At 37.5% G+C, this 18,002-nt stretch overlaps 1 protein-coding gene across 1 annotated transcript in view; it reads left to right on the top strand.

The window, feature by feature from the left end:
* The window catches only part of ITGA1 (integrin subunit alpha 1), a 77,972-nt gene that overhangs the window by 18,194 nt on the left and 41,776 nt on the right, over positions 1–18,002 (top strand). The window contains exons 2-6 of the mRNA XM_065860393.2: positions 10,220–10,340; positions 13,003–13,115; positions 14,079–14,167; positions 14,260–14,374; positions 15,039–15,166. Of these exons, the coding sequence (XP_065716465.1) occupies positions 10,220–10,340; positions 13,003–13,115; positions 14,079–14,167; positions 14,260–14,374; positions 15,039–15,166 (566 nt within the window). The remainder of the gene's footprint in view (positions 1–10,219; positions 10,341–13,002; positions 13,116–14,078; positions 14,168–14,259; positions 14,375–15,038; positions 15,167–18,002) is intronic.

The following is an 18,002-nucleotide window of genomic DNA, read 5'->3' as shown; positions in this document are numbered from 1 at the left end:
GTTTTTCTACCTTTAGAGTCCAGCTTAATTTTGGGGGGGCACAAACTTTCCCCTTACAATCTCTTCACAGCTAGTTCCAAATTTCCCTGAATTGTTTATTGACCAGTAAAAAAGAACATTTGCAGTAAAAAGACCTGGGATTAATCACATAGTGCTTTCAACTGGTTTGCCTCTACAATCCCTAACCAGTAGAATATCCATTAGTGGATATGATTAATGATGCATATTACTATGCTAAAGTTTTCAGCACATTGCTATCCAATATTGATAATTCATGGTGATATACTGGTTTTTGGAGAATTTATTCACTTTTAAATTGAAAAAAAATTATCATTACTGTCTTGACTATAGAAATATACCACATAAAATATATTAAATCTGCATAAACTTCTACTGCAATTTTTAGAATTACTGTATTTCCTAGACTTCACTGTGAAAGGACAGTGGTAGAGGCACCAATGTTGATCATATTCCACTTCAAACACGTCACACATGATTATTTCAGGGAATAAATTTCTAACATACACTGGGCGGTATCTTTCATTCTCATTTCAGCTGAGCAATACTGGTGTGAAGTTGGTATTTTGGCTTTATCAGTTTTTCTGATGATCTCAGATGAACACCATATGCCACTTCCTGACTTACTGGTACATAAATGCCTTTACAGAGCATTTGGTTTTGTCCGTTGTCTGTAAATTATGTTCACTTCACAGGTAGACAGGAAATTAGCTACTAACATAAAATGGCAAGCCTGTGAAAGTCCTTGTGATTGTCTTAGGCAAGAAGATGAGTAAAATTGCTTAATAAATAAGTGTAGCAGCAGCCTATGAATTGCCTAGTGCAATACTAGATGTTCTTGTGGGGTTTTTTGGTCCAAATGAACAAGCCTTTCCTTTGCTGATTTTCAATTTTTCTTAGAGTACCTAGTCTTTTGTGAGGTGTATGTGGTGGTGGTTTTTGTTGCTTTTTCTAGATTTAGGCATTGATTTTATGGTTGTTTATGTTCACGGAAGATTGGATTTCATGACCACTGTGGTCACTTGCAGTCCCATGTTCTTCTCTGCTTGGATTTCTCAGTTAAAAATGTAAAATCTCTGTTATCACAGAACCATATTCTTTAAACTGTCCAGTGCAAGAAAAGATTTCTCATCGTGGTTAACAATTCATAGTTAGAGATTAGTAAGGAAATGTACTGGCTGAGGATTATCTTCTGTTTTAGCAGAGAGCTCTGTATGTCTTGGTAGAGAGCAGATACCGTGTTTGCCCATGCTGGTGGGTGCTTGAGACAGGCTCAGGATTTTGCTGGTGAGCGGGGTAGAGATGATCAGTGCAGAAAGGCAGTGCCTGCTGCCCCATGCTCCTGGGGGACAGACCCGGTGTTACCTGCAGGCGTTTCTCTGCCATGCCATTGGGGATGAAGAGGCCCTTCCATCTGACATCGTGATGCAAGAGCGCTAGCATCTGGGGACCACTCATGGTGGAATTCCAGCATTTCAACAAATATGTGACTTATTTTCCATTACTGCTTGTAGCAATCTCTTATAAACTGAATTCTCACTGTAGAAGTTTTTTGGTTTACTGATAGGAGAAAAAGTGAAAAAAAAATCTCAAGATTATTGAAAATACAGTTAATTCATTGCAAAGAAATGACATATGCAATAGAACAGAGGAATTGTTTGGATAATGGTTCATTTTTTTTCAGTCTAAGGGCAATGTCAAGTATTTTAAAACTTTTTAAAATTCACTTTTAGCAATAGTAGATTTCATCCCTTACTCTACAGTTCTCCTCTCAGAAAGCTGCAAGGATGATTATTTAAATACAAAAAAAAAATAAAAATAAAAATAAAATCTACACTTTACTAGGATACTTACTGTTGTGTTTTCTATCTTAAGCTGTTGTAGCATCTCCCTGTACCATTTAAATGGAGCTCAGTTTTGTAAAAATCCTTTTTATTGAAATTTTGCTTGAACTTGTTAGCTTTATATAATGAGTTTTTTCTGAAAAGTAAGTCTTTGTGATAAGAAGCTGTTTAAGAGTTTCCAGGTCCCTGTTGAAGTATGGGAATACACGTTGTGAATAGCGAAACGTTGAATTCCTTTTTAGGTAGGCATGAAATAAGAAGCTGGAGTAACATAGTGGTTCCCTCTTACTCTACTAGATGATGGGTTTGATAAAGAAAATGAATGTTCTGTTGTGTTACAATGAAAATGATCATAGATGTTATATTAGCAGAAATAATAGGAAAAGAGTTATCTGTACAACTTGGCTATACTTTGCCAGTCAGGTTTTTTTCTTTTAATATACACATCTGAGATTTAATTCTGAAGTCTGTCCATCATCACTTGGCTCTGGAATTTTTGTTTGGTCAAACTCTTTGCCTGCTTTTTGGGTTTCCCTCCGCTATCCACCTAACCATTGCATAGCAGAGTTGTATGGGAGTCTAAAGGAAAATGTATTTGTAATTTTCTGTCTTTTCCCTTCCATTATACTCAACAGAGTTTCTTTTTTCACAGCTGAATTGATATTGATGCATTTTATAGACATTACTGGTTTTTAGCATGCATGTTGACTGCATGTGTTTTTGCTGTACTAGCAAACTAGCCTGGATTAAAGTTATATGGTGCCCTGGCCAGCTGGGTGTGATAGGGTCATATCAGGATACTTCTTTCGAAGGATTTCTTCTCTTCCTGAAGCCTTGAATGATTCAGCTGAGAGCAAGCCAATGTTCATGCACAGCATAAGGCGATGAAAGGCGGGAGTTTATAGCCATTGTAAAGAAAAGAAACTGAAACAGTTGCTGCTTTTCAGAAAACCTTTCTTGCCACCAAAGCATTTTCACTGTGATATTAGGCTTAGGACTGCTGATCTTTGAGAAAAATTACTGAACAGTCCCTGAAAGACACTGAGGGGGAAAAATTAACAAATAATGATATGAAGTCAGGAAGGAAAAAAAAAAAAAAATCATTTGTCCTGATAGGGAGATAGTAACATGAGTTTTCAGCTAGGGGTTATTTTTTGCATCATCGGTTCTCAGATTACCACATTTCCCAAAATGTTCACAAGGAATTTTGTCCTTATGGGTCACTTTGTAGAGGAGTGATTTTAATTCTGATGGAGCAAACTGATGAAGTCTAGACTGATCAGATAGATGGCAGGGGGTTTTGTGTGTGTGTGTGTGCTATGATTCACGTTTTCTGGTTTTGACAAGGCTACACAGTTAAAAGCTTACAGCAGCAGCATATCATCCTGCAAAATTGGGCTTCAACATAAGTGGGCAAGTAGAAAGCTTGTAGAAAACCAACTGAAACATCATACTTGACTATTCCTATCAGGAATTTTGTGCAGAGGAAAACCTACAGGTCCATGAGCAGTTTTGGAGAGTATTGCAAAGCAAACATTTTTCTTTAGGTTAAAAAGTCCTTGTTTATTCACTTTGCATGAAATCACTCTCTTGCTCCTTTTTAAGCTTCTGGGTATTATTTCAGAAAATGACATACACGATCATTTTAACCATGCTTTCTGTGTGAAGCTTGTGATGACTATAAATATCTTCTATCTGGAAAAAAAAAAAAAAAAAGTCAAGAGATGAAGGGTCCCACAGGCTTATAGATACAAGTAGATGGTAGCAAACAAAAGTTACAGTGGGGTGTTCAGGAGGAAATGGTCTTTGGTAGCAAACGAGAGTGAGCTTAGAGGGAAACATGAAGATTCTAGAGACTCGTATTTGAGTTACATGGAAGAACTATATCCCAAAGATCACTGGAGACAAGCAGAAACATTTTTTAGGAGTCGTTTCCTTTCTAGCAAGCTGCTAAATTTGCTAAGCCTCAGTACAGCTGTACAAGTCTAGTAGCTGACCTCACAACGTTTTCTATATGTGCCTGTATATTTCTAAGGCTTTCTCTCCCATCTGTGAGAAACTGCAAAGTGATAAGAATTGTGCAGATTGTGCAGGACTACTTTCCAAGCTTTGTCAAAGTAGTTTTATTCTGATGACTGTCAACCAAGTGGGGCACATATTCTTATTCTCCTCTATTGTATTTCCAAAAGTTTTGCCTGTTACATTGTGCTACTTATTTGGGACCACATTACAAAGCATTGATTCAGTGTATTTTCAGGCTTTACACTGCATTAGAGAGCTATTTTCCAGTACAAATTATTCAGTACAAAACCAGCAAAGGAAGCTTTATTTAATGGGTTGTATAACGCATTTAATTAGTTTTGAAAGCCATATGGCTTCTGAATCTGGAACCACTTTCAAATATATATTTCTTTGTCTTTTGGGGATATTTATCTACTTTTAAGAAGTCTTTTTTTACTTACTTGGTCTCATTCCAGAAAGTCAGTTTTTGCTCTTCAAAGGTTAAAGATTAAAGAAAAAATGCTGGAGGCAAAATTATATAAAGGTTCTTTTATAACCCTGAAAAATAAAAGCCTTGATTTAAGCAATACTGAAAAAGTTTCAAAGTTGAGACTTTTCTTTTTAATATACAGCTTTATTTGAACTACGCTGATATTTAGCCAGCCAGAACTGAATGCAGCAGGAACTCCTACCACAGCCTCCTTGCCCTTCCGCAATGAGGCCAGAGCTCTGTGGCCCCCGAGCTCACAGATGGCAATTGTACCATGCTGTCGTATTTTCCTCCATTTGGAATGTCTGTGACTAAATCTCCCTTTCATAAGACAAGACTGTATAATCCTGCAGTGACATTATCACAAATATAGCAAAAAATAAAACATGAAGATTCTCCCATTTGCCGGTCCAGCAAAGAATCCACTTGCATGTGTTTGAGCCATGATTTCACAAGTGGCATTTTTATAGTTATGTCTTTGCAAGCAGATGCATGTTTAAGCTTCCTTTGCTACTAGATTCAGTCCAGCCCTGAACCCAAATGCACAGTGGTGTGTTGATGCAGCTAAAAGATCCAGCTTTCAGGTGGTTTTATTTGCTGAGGCTCAGTGCTGCACTTACTGAAGGACACAGTTTGTTCTCTGCTACTGGCTCAATTCCAACTAGCTGAGAGCAGCAGCACAGGCTTGCACATACCAATGCTCAGTGGTATCAATTTCCTCAAGTTACTGAGTTTTCTAATGGCAGAGGTTGATAATATTTGCCATCCTCTTGAAAATAAGCTTTTGAGGGGGGCCAAGCTGATGCTCCCAGTCCTTCCCTCACTGAGCAACTGTCACCAGCATCCCAATCGCTTCCTTTTCTGCTGTTTGTTTTGTATGCTTTCTAAGATTACAACAGAGACAGATAGTCTTTTGCAATACCGAGATAAAATACTTATAAACTAGGGCGTCCTTCCTAATATTACTTAGCTTTCAGTACGCTTTGATCAGATGCACTGTTCTGTGTCACTGTATTGCATTCCTGTGCTGTTCACAGGTCTTTAAAATATCTTTACAGCATTATTGGTTGCAGTATGTACTGTACAAGACACCGAAGCAATATTTTATTTTATTTTTTATTTTTGCAAGACATTTAGGTATGTGACAACTCCATAAAAAAATAATCTTAATCTCCATCTTAAATTTTTCTATCCTCTTATTTTCCGCAATGGAAGCGATCTGAATATTATTTTTTTTCCCAGCTAATAGCTGGTTTTGAGTTTCCTAATATTCTCCAGTTGCACATACTTTTGCAAGACATTTCTACTTGGTTTGCTGTCCTCCTTGATTGTGCTTAGACCTACTTTATTTCAGTATCTTCTTGTGAAATGCAGAGGAATTAGCAAGGACACTTGAAATGCTATAGCAGTAAGTGTGAAATGGAACGAAATAACACTTGGACTACATGCTGATGGGGAGAAGTAGTGTGCAGACAATTTGTAAACCCTCTTCAATACAAAGTGCAAATTTATCCTTTCCCGTTTTTTGCAAAAAATATTCATAATACAGTTGTTATTTGCTACAGACCATAGGCAGATAAAATGTCCTAACTGAATTTACTCTCTTCTTTTGGCTAAACCAGTCTTTCATGATGTCATTTATTGCGGGTGATTTGCCGTGATCTGTTTTTCATCCATAAAAAGCCAGGTATTAGGCTTTGTTCTACAGTTCATGTTACGTTTATATTAATGTGTTTATATCCAGAAAAATAAGGGTTCCTATTTTGCAGCTCTCTGTTTGCAAATGTTAGAGTGGCCAGGCAATATGCATGTGGACAAGCGCCAGGGAAATCTAGTTTTGCATGGTTTAGAGGCAGAATAACCAGGCAGACAGCATGAACATTTGGTTAAAAGATCTCATTAAATAAAACAGAAAAAAAAAAAAATTATTAGTGGCTACTGGACAAGTATGAGCTACTACTCTAGGTTTGTGGTAGAAATAATATTTGGGTTGTTGTCTTGGTGACTGAGTGCTAACCTTTCACGTATAGGTACAAACTGTGCTCAGCAAAGAATGCCACATGCATCAGCTCATGTTATTCTCAGTTTAAATCAGTAGTGAGACGGATGTTGTCCCAGGTTTTCTGCAGTGCCTCATTTCTCGTAGGACATGAAGTTAAAATCTAGAACTTCAGCTTTATTATGTGATAAATATTTATATTCTACATTTCTAATCAGTGATTTCATCTGTATTTTTAGTAATTCTATTAACACAATGCGAAATAATTCAAAATCTTAATTTACCTACATTAGTTATGTATATAGTCAAATAATACATATCCACAAAAAATGTTTTCTTCTCCTTAATCCCCATAACTCTCAAAAGAATCCTCTCCAACTTCCCCATAGCTTTTTTTTTTCCACTGCTTCTGCCAATAGTCTTTTTAATTCATATACACAAGTTTGCTAGAAATAGATGAGAGTGTGTGCATCTTAGACAGATACTGTAAGACTAGCATTCCACAAGCTAGATATTCTTATAAATATGAAGAATCATTTTCACAGTCACAGTCAGTGACATTTTAAAATGTTCTGGATGGTCACCTCATGTGTACAATGTTCTTTGTATTGAAAAATGAAACAAAATGTAAAAGCCAGGTTGCCATAAGTCAGTATATTATTGTTAGTTAGTAGTGTAATGTTGGTCACTCAAAACTCCACTTTTGTATTTACCATCTGCAGATTTGAATGAATCTTTGACTAGCAAGATTTCCTTTTACAGAAACTGTGGAAAATGTAATAGGATACCTTTAAATCTACTAATTACTTAGAAGTTAATCTTACACCACATATCATGACCCTTACTTTTATTCAAAAACATTATGCTCATGATATTTCATAGCAAATGGAAGCCACAGAAGGGCATGTAATGTACTTGCAGATTAAAATACGCTGCACAGTCTCTTATGAAATCAAACTTCAAAGCATCTGATTTCCGGCTAAGAACGGAAAGATAAGAAAGCAAAAGTGTAGCCATACTGGATCAAATCAAGACCACGTTTTGTCCAGTATCATGTCTGCAGGAGTACATGTAAGCCAATAGCTAGAGACAAAAAATAACTGTGCATGCATATATAATATTCCTCTTCCAGTTTCCAAATATTTCCAGCTGAAGGGATTTCCTGAACCAGATATGTGTTCTGTATGGTTTGTAACATCTTCTATTAACTTATTTAGTTACCCATTGGATACATAACATTTAGCATCCAAAACATCCTTTGTCAACAACGTCTACAGGTCTATTCACTGCTGTTTGGATTCATGTGCTTTTTATTTCTGACCAGTCTTGGCCCATCTAGCTTCTTTTGATTCCTCTAGCTTTATTTTTTAGAAGAATACTTATCATTATTGCTGGTTCTAATTTGACCTTACTCAGATGCACAAAGGTTTGGTGGATTAGCAGCAAATAGCTGGCATTTTTTTATTTCTCTTCTAGTTTGCTTGTTTTAGCATTTCACATTTTCAAACTTGCTGTTATAGCTGTAAGGATTAGAAAAGTATTCTTCAAGTGGTCTTCAAGACCACTTAGTATAGTGTACAGGCAGTAAAAATCACAACAGTTCTCAATACTGCGTCTTTGTGAAGAAATTCCATATCTATCAGCAGATGATGGAATGATGATGCAGGATATTGTGATGGAGTATACAGAGTACATAGTGCACTTACAACCTTCAGTACTTTTAGAAGAAAGTATATTGGAAGAAATGAGCTGGAATCTGTGGCCTTTAATATTTCATGTAATAATGAGTTTTAAATATCATCATAAGATGAGAAAGGGGGAAAAACCTGCCTCTGAAGAAGGGTGTTCTGTCCATCTTATTCAGGGGCTAACGTGAACAGACTTCTGGAGATCTTTAAGAGGCAAGTCAACATGGATAGATTTTGCTTCTACCTTTCTTATTCAGCTAAATAATGAACTTACACACTTACTTTAGCAGGCAATCTCATTAGAGCCATTTAATTGTCTAAGAGATACGTTGGGAGTCTAAATGACATGGTGTGGATCCCACACATGGTGTCAAAAATAATAATAGCAGTTATTTTTACTCTGAAATTTAAAAAAGAAGATTTGAACCAGTGATGACTTGACTGAATTTTTAAAAATCGATTTTGTTGTTTGTAATTGTGCTTCAATGACTGAAAGTAGAGGACGAAAACACCTATTGCACATGGACATAGCAGGATTACTTTAAACATAAGTGCTTAAGGAAGACAAAAAATGCATGGACTACTTTCTCAGCAAGTTATTTCCTGTTAGACTGTCAGCCCTTATTTTTTTCTTATCACTTGCAATGAATCTTTTCTGAAGAATAAAAATAAACTCTGTTTTAGTTTGTTCACTTCCTTATATTTCCTGACTCTGACTGAAGGAAGAAAAACTAAAAAAAAAACACAAATGAAACTTTTCCTTTCTTGCTGTCAAGTGAAACTGGAAATGCCTACTAAGTGATAAATAGTCTTCTGTGATAATTTTACTGCATTAAGCAGGAAATAAGATGCTGAGAAGGACAGATTAGCATTGATCACTTGGGACCTTAATTATAGTAACAAGCTTTCTATGAGAATATCATCCTCTCAATAGTGAATAACAGATGTATTTTAATAACTGGACATTATTTTGATGCTTTGACGTGTAGCAAGTATTATGGATTTGGGTATTTTTATGTAACTGTTAAATGTCAGCAGAATATCATTAAACGCTTCTTCGAAATGAAATAAAAGTTGTGTATAATCGTGTCTCGATGTTCTACAAATTCAACTAATGTTTGGCTCTTCTCTATTAAACACACATCTCTGCAGCAGCAGAGTCAATACTTGCTTTTGAAACTGACTTCCACAGGTCAAACATGGAAGAGATCACTATAAGAAATAAAAAATAATAAAAGATAAATAGTCTTAATTTTTATGTATCAAAAGTACTCTTGGCTTCTTAATGAGCCTCACAATGGGTTATGATGTCATTTCAAGCTGGACTTTTCACCCTGTATACCTCATTTGTCTGAAATTTGGTATACAGTCATGTATTTACAGTACTTTCAGTCATGATGATCACTGAGCTTTATGGTACAGGAAATCAGTCTGAAGAAGCATCTGCTCTCATGACTTATCACAGCCCAACACCACCACCATTTCAGAGCAATGTTTCCTAAGTGAGTAAATGTTAGATTTCTGGAAATAGTCACATACAGGTACTTTTGAGATAACAGCACCTAATCACATAAAAAAATTATTCTGTTATTTTCCAAAAGTGAAAGGTTTACAGGTACTCTGGAAAAGAATTAAAGGAAAACTATATGGGGTTCTTTTCCCTAATATAGATTAAGTTTAAATATATCTGAAAGCTTTTCCTTATTATTTCCTATGTCTGTCTTCTGCAAACCTTTCAAAATTAGTTAATTCTCAAATTCACAAAAATTTGAGAACTACGACCTTGAATGAGGGAAGGAATATTTTGTGTAAAATAATTACATTAGAAATGCATGGAGTTAAAAGCAGTAAAAATAACTAAACATTTATTTTATTTACTATTAGAAGTTATTTCAGTTACTGTTATTTGAATTTATGTTTACAAATGAGTGATGGGCGTTGCAAAATAGGGTTTGGTTACAGAAGTCCAGTTGATCACATCTCTAAATTTAGCTCCATTTATATGTGCGAGGAAGTATGTTTTGAATCTCTTATCAGCTGGGATAAATATGCCCCAAATGCCACTTTCAATCGTTGTTTTATACCTTCTGTTAAGTCATAATTGAACCTTGATTTCTATAAAAGTCTTGGGATTTATGTGTATTGCTACATATTACTTTTTTTTTTTTTTTTTTAAAAGCTCTCTTTCACCTTGTCGGCTCTTCCAACGTTGATGTGAAAAATGCAATGACTTTCAGCGGGCCTCTGGAAGACTTGTTTGGGTATACGGTCCAGCAGTATGAAAATGAGGAAGGAAAATGGTAAGCTGTTCTTCTTTACTTAAATGGAAACTCCAAATTATCAGATATTCAGTGACTCCGGTGCCATACTGTTATTTGTAAGTATAACCAATACAAAAGCGTTCTGTCAGTCATATTTCTTGAACTAATGCATAGTTCTAAGGAAACCTGGAAAGACTGGGAGATTGAAAGATCCAACTTTATATCTACATTTATTTCCTCAAAGAAATAAATGAATTCACAAAGTGGGTAAATTCCCACATTGATGAAGCTGAGACAGTTTTGTGTTATGCCTGAGCCCCCTTTTCTCCATTTATCAAATGAAGTCATTATTTATCTTTTCCTTGTCTTAAATGCATTGGCAGTGGAATTGCTCCTGTTCTACCTAACTATTCTGTATTATGTTGGGTTTTTTTAAAAAGTTTTCTGTCAGAAGTTGTGTGAACTGAGGTTTTTGAGTGGTCGGAAGACTTACCTGTCAAAATATTTGTTAATACAGTGCTCCACTTTCCCTTTTAATTGGATGGTAAAAGACTTGGGAATCCTGAGATCTCCATTGTTCTTTACAGATTATTCTGTTTTTCCCAGAGCTTGCACAGAAATTTGACATTCTTGGTAAACCCAGGCATGTGGCTGTGTGACAGCCAGGTCAGGCTGTTCTGCAGCATCCGAGCAATATCCCCCCACAAGCACCAGGGCTGTCCTGCTCCGAGAGTCCGTCCGCCACTGCAACAGTTTTCACCATTACCCATAGGGGATGTTCACAGAAATAGAGTTGCAGAGCCTGCTTTAGACAATGCTTGCTTTTGATTGCCCAGGTTGTAGGATGTTTAAATATACATCTGCATGAGGGTCATGGGAGAATAATAATGACCTTCTTTGAGCTATTTTAGACCTTCAGGAAATGGGTTCTGTTCTAGGAGCTGAGATTTTGCGAAGTAAGCTGTATTGTTGTAAACTGTCCTGAAACCATTCAAGAACAAAAAATAATATGAGCTGGAAATGGCGACTCTTCCAGTAGCTGAAGGAAGACGGGAATCTGAACTAATGTGCTAGATCTGAACATCTCTTAAATTAGACTCCAGAGCTATGGTTAAATTTTCAAGCTTTAAAGTTGCTGTCAGCAACGCAGCAAGCAGAGCAGGAAATCTGTAGGCTGACAGTTAAAAACAAATATACAAAGCAGCCTTGTGATGCTTTGTCAAATGCTGTAATGCTACCTAGATAACACAGAGCTTTCCAGCAACAGATGTTCTGTGAAATTAACTGCACTTGTTTCTCAATAAAACTGGGGTCTTCTAAAAAAATTCCCTTTGCAAAAAGACAAAATAGCCTTTCAGACCACTTCTTGCTGTTGACAGCACTCTTTGTTTCTGAGAAAACCAAAGCACAAGGACATGATCCTGCTGAGCATTGATCACCTTTTGTGGGATGTTAAGCACACTCAGCTTCTCTGCAGTTGAATGCAAGTCAAGGAGGCATGATAGGCTGTAGTGCCTATTTCTAAGTTTTACTGTAAAAAATACATACATTACAGCATGTAGTTTGAAGGAGCAGTCAGATCCAGTCTACACTTGGAGGATTTTGTTTTGCTTTCTAATTATTTAATGTACTACTAATAGGAAGTCTTAATTTATGACAATGAATTGTTCCAGTATATTTTTAGCAGCTGGATTGTGTGCTGGGTTTACATTTTCTGTCTTTTTATAAATCCATAGGCTACATTTTACCTATTAGGTCATTCTATTCAAATATCTTTTGCCTGGACTCATTAATTTATGATAAAAGGTTGAAATGGTTGTCTCAATAACTCTTCACAAATCATCTGTGTCCAGGAGCAGATCTTACTGAACTATTACTCTGAATGGCAGGATATCTGTTTCCAGTGTGTGCTGTGAATTCTAATTTAACCCAAGTTCTTCCTTACACATTTAATGGAGCCAGCATTATCTACTGGGTAATGCTGGGCTATTTAGTGTAGCTAATGAAGATCTGAGAACACAACCAGTGTCCATCTCTAAACAGCATTTCCTTCTGAAAACTGGGTTTAGGAGCAGATGCTAATTTGTGGTTCTTACAAAGTACCATGTGAGAATAGTGGGGTTTTGATCACACCAAATTTTGAAAAAGAAATATACAGAATAAAAATCCTTAACATTGTAAAAAATTAATATTTCTTTTAATAACTCTTTTAATAACATTATTTTTTATTAATGAAAGTTGGCTTACTTTACTTAAGACCGAATTATTCTTCTGAGTGCCTGTGAAGCCTGTCATTTGGCTTTTGATCTCTCAGCATTTAAAATATATTTTTTTCTAAAATATATTAAAGATCAAGGAGATATTCAATAAAACAGATATTTCCTTCTGGTTTATTTTAAATATTTGTCATCCTTCTGCTAACATTGTTTTTATTTTCCACTAGATTTTTTAAAATGTTATTCTATTGTGTAGTTTGGTATATAGGCAAATTTCCTTTCGATGTCTTTAATAAAGAGGAGACATAATGGCTGCTTTTTCTTCTGTCTGAACTGGCATAATAAATATTAGCACTTTTCTTACTCTCTGTTCTGTACTCTTTATATGGAGCTTGCTGCAGCTCTGCTCTTTCTGTAAGTTTTATTTTCTGATTTTCGTGCCTTTTATGAAAGGAGAAATTTCAAGCAACTTATTTCATTTGCAGGGTACTTATTGGTTCACCATTGGTTGGCCAACCTGAGAAAAGAACAGGAGATGTATACAAATGTCCTGTAGGAAGGGACAACCAATCGCCCTGCATAAAACTGAACTTACCAGGTATGAAAGAAAATAAAGCTGTGTCATGTGGAGGAATAAGAGAGGTCAGATGTCAGGAGATTTTTAGCCAGTAAATATGCATTAGAATTGTTTCTATAGAGAAAATTCACTTAGAACTCCAGACCTAAATGTGAAAGAAGTTGTGCTTTTAACATCAAGAATAATTTTATTTTAAAGCTTCTCATGTCCTATGGAAAACATGCTCATATTTTAGAATGGGCATTTGCCTTTGTTATCAGAACTTTATTATAGCTGACAGTAATTGACTGTGGTTGGCAGTCATGGCCATGGAGCCAGAAAGGCCGTGGAGCACAGGTTCATGGATTACCCTTTCCAAAGCTCTCTAAAGCAAACAAGAGCCTTCATAATACCATCAGTAAGCTTTTGATGAGAACATAACTAGCCAGAATCAGGTTGATGAATCTTAGTATTTTCTTGCTCATGTCAAGAGATATGCAATGTAGACGGGAAGAGATTTCCTGTTAATATGAATTTGACTAAAATTTGACTAAATACACCTTTTTTGGTATGTTTAATCTCCTCTTTTCCCTTGAAACCTAAATGTCAGTAATGTAACATAACGGTAACAAATATAAAAGCTGTGAAGTAGCTTATAGGAGGACAGGGTAAAAAATGAATGTCTGTTTTCTAATTAACAAAACTGTGAACAGTAATCTCTTGCTTTCATTGTGGTGTTCCTTATTTTTTTTGATCTTTTTTGGTGGTTCAAGAAAAGGATTTGAGACAGCAACTCAAACAAATTTTCTGGGATAAAAGCCAATCTCAGAATTTTTTCTTGATTTTAGCAACTGAAAAAGGAGGAGGAAGGGTGCTAAAATATTTGATGAAACCAGTGTCAGTCTGGGTTTCATTTTAGAAGCTGGAAGCTCTGTGCTAGGGGATATATACTTCAACATTTTGTTTTCATGTTCCCAAATACTTAACATTTTAATCTATTTATAGCTTCTACTTCAGTTCCTAATGTCGTGGAAGTGAAAGAAAACATGACTCTTGGAACAACCTTAGTGACTAACCCAAAAGGAGGCTTTCTGGTAAGAAAGGAATTTTTGCCAGTTTTAAAAGAAGTTTGTTTTTTAGTCAGGTACCATAACAAAAACATTTCACCCTTCTTCATCTTTTAAAGGCATGTGGACCACTTTGGGCTTATAAATGTGGGCGTTTGCATTACACAACTGGAGTTTGCTCTAATGTGAGCTCCACTTTTGAAACCATCGAGGCGATTGCTCCATCTGTGCAAGGTATGCATGCCGCAAGAACTCTCCTGTGTGTCCAAAAATACAAAGTGCCAAACAAGACAAATGTATACACATAGGCATACCAAAAAGTATGAACTGCCTAACTTAGCTACTAGCATTACCAAGTTAAGTAAATGTTTTCATTGTCTGTATATAACCTAAATTCTTGCTACTTTTGGAATTTGTCTCAGTATAAACAATCGTTAGACTGCTATGTAACATCCAAACATGATTACTAAAAATAGTTGCTTATGTTTTTTACTTATGGCCAAAAGACACATTTTAAACAATGACGACATGTTAACACCTAATACAAACCCAATTTAGTAATATAGATGAAAATCTTGAAGACCTGGTCCTTTGGAAAAATCAACAAGGAAGAGATTGACATTGAAGAAGGTAGTGGTCCCAGTAAACACTCCAGTTATGTGATCTTCTAATACCAGTCTTAAATTTCTTATTACAAGAAAGTGCCTTACTGGTAAAAGGAACACAAGCTATGTAAAATATGATGCAAAAGGTGATGAATGACAGTTGGCATCAAACAAGTCAGTTCAGCCCCATGCAGAAAGACACACATTTATTACTAATCACAAAAGTAACTGGAGCTGTGAGATGTATTTGACCCTTGTTAGTACCAATTCTAATGCAACAATTTGTGTTGCAGAGTGTAAAACACAGTTGGACATCGTTATAGTCCTTGATGGGTCCAACAGCATTTATCCATGGGAGAGTGTCACAGCCTTCCTGAACAGCCTCCTGAAAAACATGGATATAGGTCCTCAGCAAACACAGGTAACACAGTAGATGTTTTATTGTTGTTTAATTTGCAGGGGGAAAAGAGGATTTACAGGATATAGGATGAGAGTGTCATCTATGGAGCTCTTCAGTCATAAGAACTTACGGCAATGGGGTACCAAAACAAAATAGCTGAAACCACAACTAAGACAGTGTTTGCTGCCAAGTAGCAGTGTCAGGGTGGCTCTGCTCCCCCCACCACTCAGGCAGTCTGGAGAAACTGACTTTCAAACCTAGAGACAAAAGTTAAGTACATTAAATGAGGCCGTTTGAACATTGTCCTTTCCCACTTCCTTCCTCTTCACAACCACTTCTTGTCTTTTGTACTTCATAGCACAAAGGTCATTTCTGCTTCTGCAAGGCACACATGCATGATTCAGACCGCCTTTGACTATAAGCTTTTTGGAGCAGTGTTCTGTATTTTGTACTGTGGAGAACTGAGCATGCAGCTTTTAAACATTCGAACTCTAAATAATTAACGAGTGGTTGTTAAGTTGCATGTTATTAATGGCAGAAGCTGCATCTATGTAAGTGGAGAGGGCTAAATTCCCAGCTGCTATAAATCAGTGTTGTTCCACCAGAATTAAGGGAGCTACAACCAATTACCCCAGCTGAGGATCTGACATATGTTTCACAGTCTTCTGAACAGAGTATTCAAATAGCAATGCCAGCAGGACTTGAGGAAAGAGGAAACATAGAGTCATAGAATCATAGGATGTTCTGAGTTGGAAGGGACCCACAAGGATCATCGAGTCCAAGTCCTGTCGCTGCACAGGGCAACGCCACAGGTCATACCATGCGTCTGAGGGCGCTGTCCAGTCTCTTCTTGAACACAGTCAGACCTGGGTCTGTGAGACCTCCGTGGGGAGCCTGTTCCAGTGCTCCACCACCCTCTGGGTGAAGAATCTTTTCCTGATGTCCAAACTAAACCTCCCCTGGCACATCTTCCTGCCATTCCCTTGGGTTCCATCACTGGTCGCCAGAGAGAAGAGATCAGCACTTGCCCCTCCTCCTCCTCTTGTAAGGAAGCTGTAGACCATGACGAGGTCTCCCCGCAATCTCCTCTTCTCCAGGCTGAACTAAGCAAGTGACTTTAGCAGCTCCTCATATGGCTTCCTCTCTAAACCCTTCACCAACTTGGTGGCCCTCTTCTGGACATTCTCTAGAGCTTAATAGTGCTCCAGGTGAGGCCGCACCAGTGCAGAGCAGAGCAGGACAATCACCTCCCTGCCTGGCTGGCAATGCTGTGCTGGATGCACCCCAGGACACAGCTGCCCTCTTGGCTGCCAGGGCACACTGCTGGCTCATGTTCAACTTGCCATCGACCAGAGCCCTCAGATCCTTCTCCATGGAGCTTCTCTCCTGCCTCTCATCCCCCAGTCTGTATGTACAGCCTGGGTTGCCGTGTCCCAGGTGCAAAACGCAGCACTTGCCCTTGTTGAACTTCATACAGTTGGTGATTGCCCAGTTCTCCAATTTGTCCAGATCCCTCTGCAGCGCCTCTCTGCCCTCAAGAGTGTCAACAGCTCTTCCTGACTTCGTTTTTATCAACAAACTTACTAAGTAATTCCCCAAGTCCTGAGTCTAAGTCATTTACAAAGACATTGAAGAGTGCTGCCCCTAAGATGGTTCCCTGCGGAATCTCCATTAGTTACTGGTCACCAGCCCAACATAACCCCTTTTACTAGAACCCTTTGAGCCCAGCCCATCAGCCAATTGTTCACCCACTGCATTGTGTGTTTACCCAGCTGGATGCTGGATGTCTTGTCCAGGAGGATACTGTGAGAGATAGTATCAAAGGCTTTACTGAAATCCAAAAAGATTGACAGGCTTCTCTTGGTCAGCTAGGTGGGTAACCTTGTCGTAGAATGAAATTGTTTGTTAAGTAGGAATATGACAGGGGCTCTTTATTGAGAGCAACAGAGGAAACTGGGTCTTCCTTTCACTTCTACCTTTTCCACTTCCCAAAAGCAAGGACTTTCTGGGATCCTGTATAATATTTGACATGCAGCAGGCTAATACTTAGAGGTTTTGCTACTTTGGGTTAGCTCCTAGCATTTAGCTCCTGCTTTCAAAAAGGAGATGGTGAGAAGGTATAAAAGATACCTCTATCTGCAGAGAGCATACCCGTCATTTTCCAAGTTAATTGGGGTTTGTGTGTTACCACCTAGCTTCTCTGTTGGCTGTACTGAACACTGCCTGATAAAATTATTACTTTGAAACTGTCAGCTTTACAAGTATGTTCTGTTAGTTTAAACATGCGGTTCCTCCAGATATTGTGACGAAGAAGGAAAAACACTTTGTCAAATTTAACAGAAAGGAAAAAAAATATATATATATATATATTCTGGGTCCATTAAGCTGGTGATTATTCAAACACATGCCATCTTGGAAAAATACTTAAAGCTGAACTTCCCTGTACCAGGCAATGGCTGCATAGAAATCATCACTGTCTTCTGCCTGAAGGGCTTCATGTGAACAGTTCACAGGGCAATCAACTCTACTGTACCTTCACCCCTCTTCCTCACCCTGCAATTCCTCAATTTTTACATTGACACACCTCTGTTATGTTTGTTTTTGGAATCCTGCCTTGCCTGTGCGGTTTGGCTCACACACAAAAGGTTCCTTGCTGGCCTGTGCTCCAGCAGCCCGCCACTTCCACCTACAAAATCTGTTCTATCCACAGTTTGGAATAGCTACGCCTCTGCTCACACGTACACTTATTCACTTGAGAATGTCAGCTTTGGCATCTGGTTCCTACAGAGCAGAAACATTTGAGAGGGAGATAAGAATAGGATAAGGGGGAGAGAGGCTGAAAAACTGGAAACAGAAG

The sequence above is a fragment of the Patagioenas fasciata genome, chromosome Z (genome assembly GCF_037038585.1).
Source record: "Patagioenas fasciata isolate bPatFas1 chromosome Z, bPatFas1.hap1, whole genome shotgun sequence".
Classification (NCBI taxonomy): domain Eukaryota; kingdom Metazoa; phylum Chordata; class Aves; order Columbiformes; family Columbidae; genus Patagioenas; species Patagioenas fasciata.
This window is presented reverse-complemented; position numbering and strand designations above follow the sequence as displayed.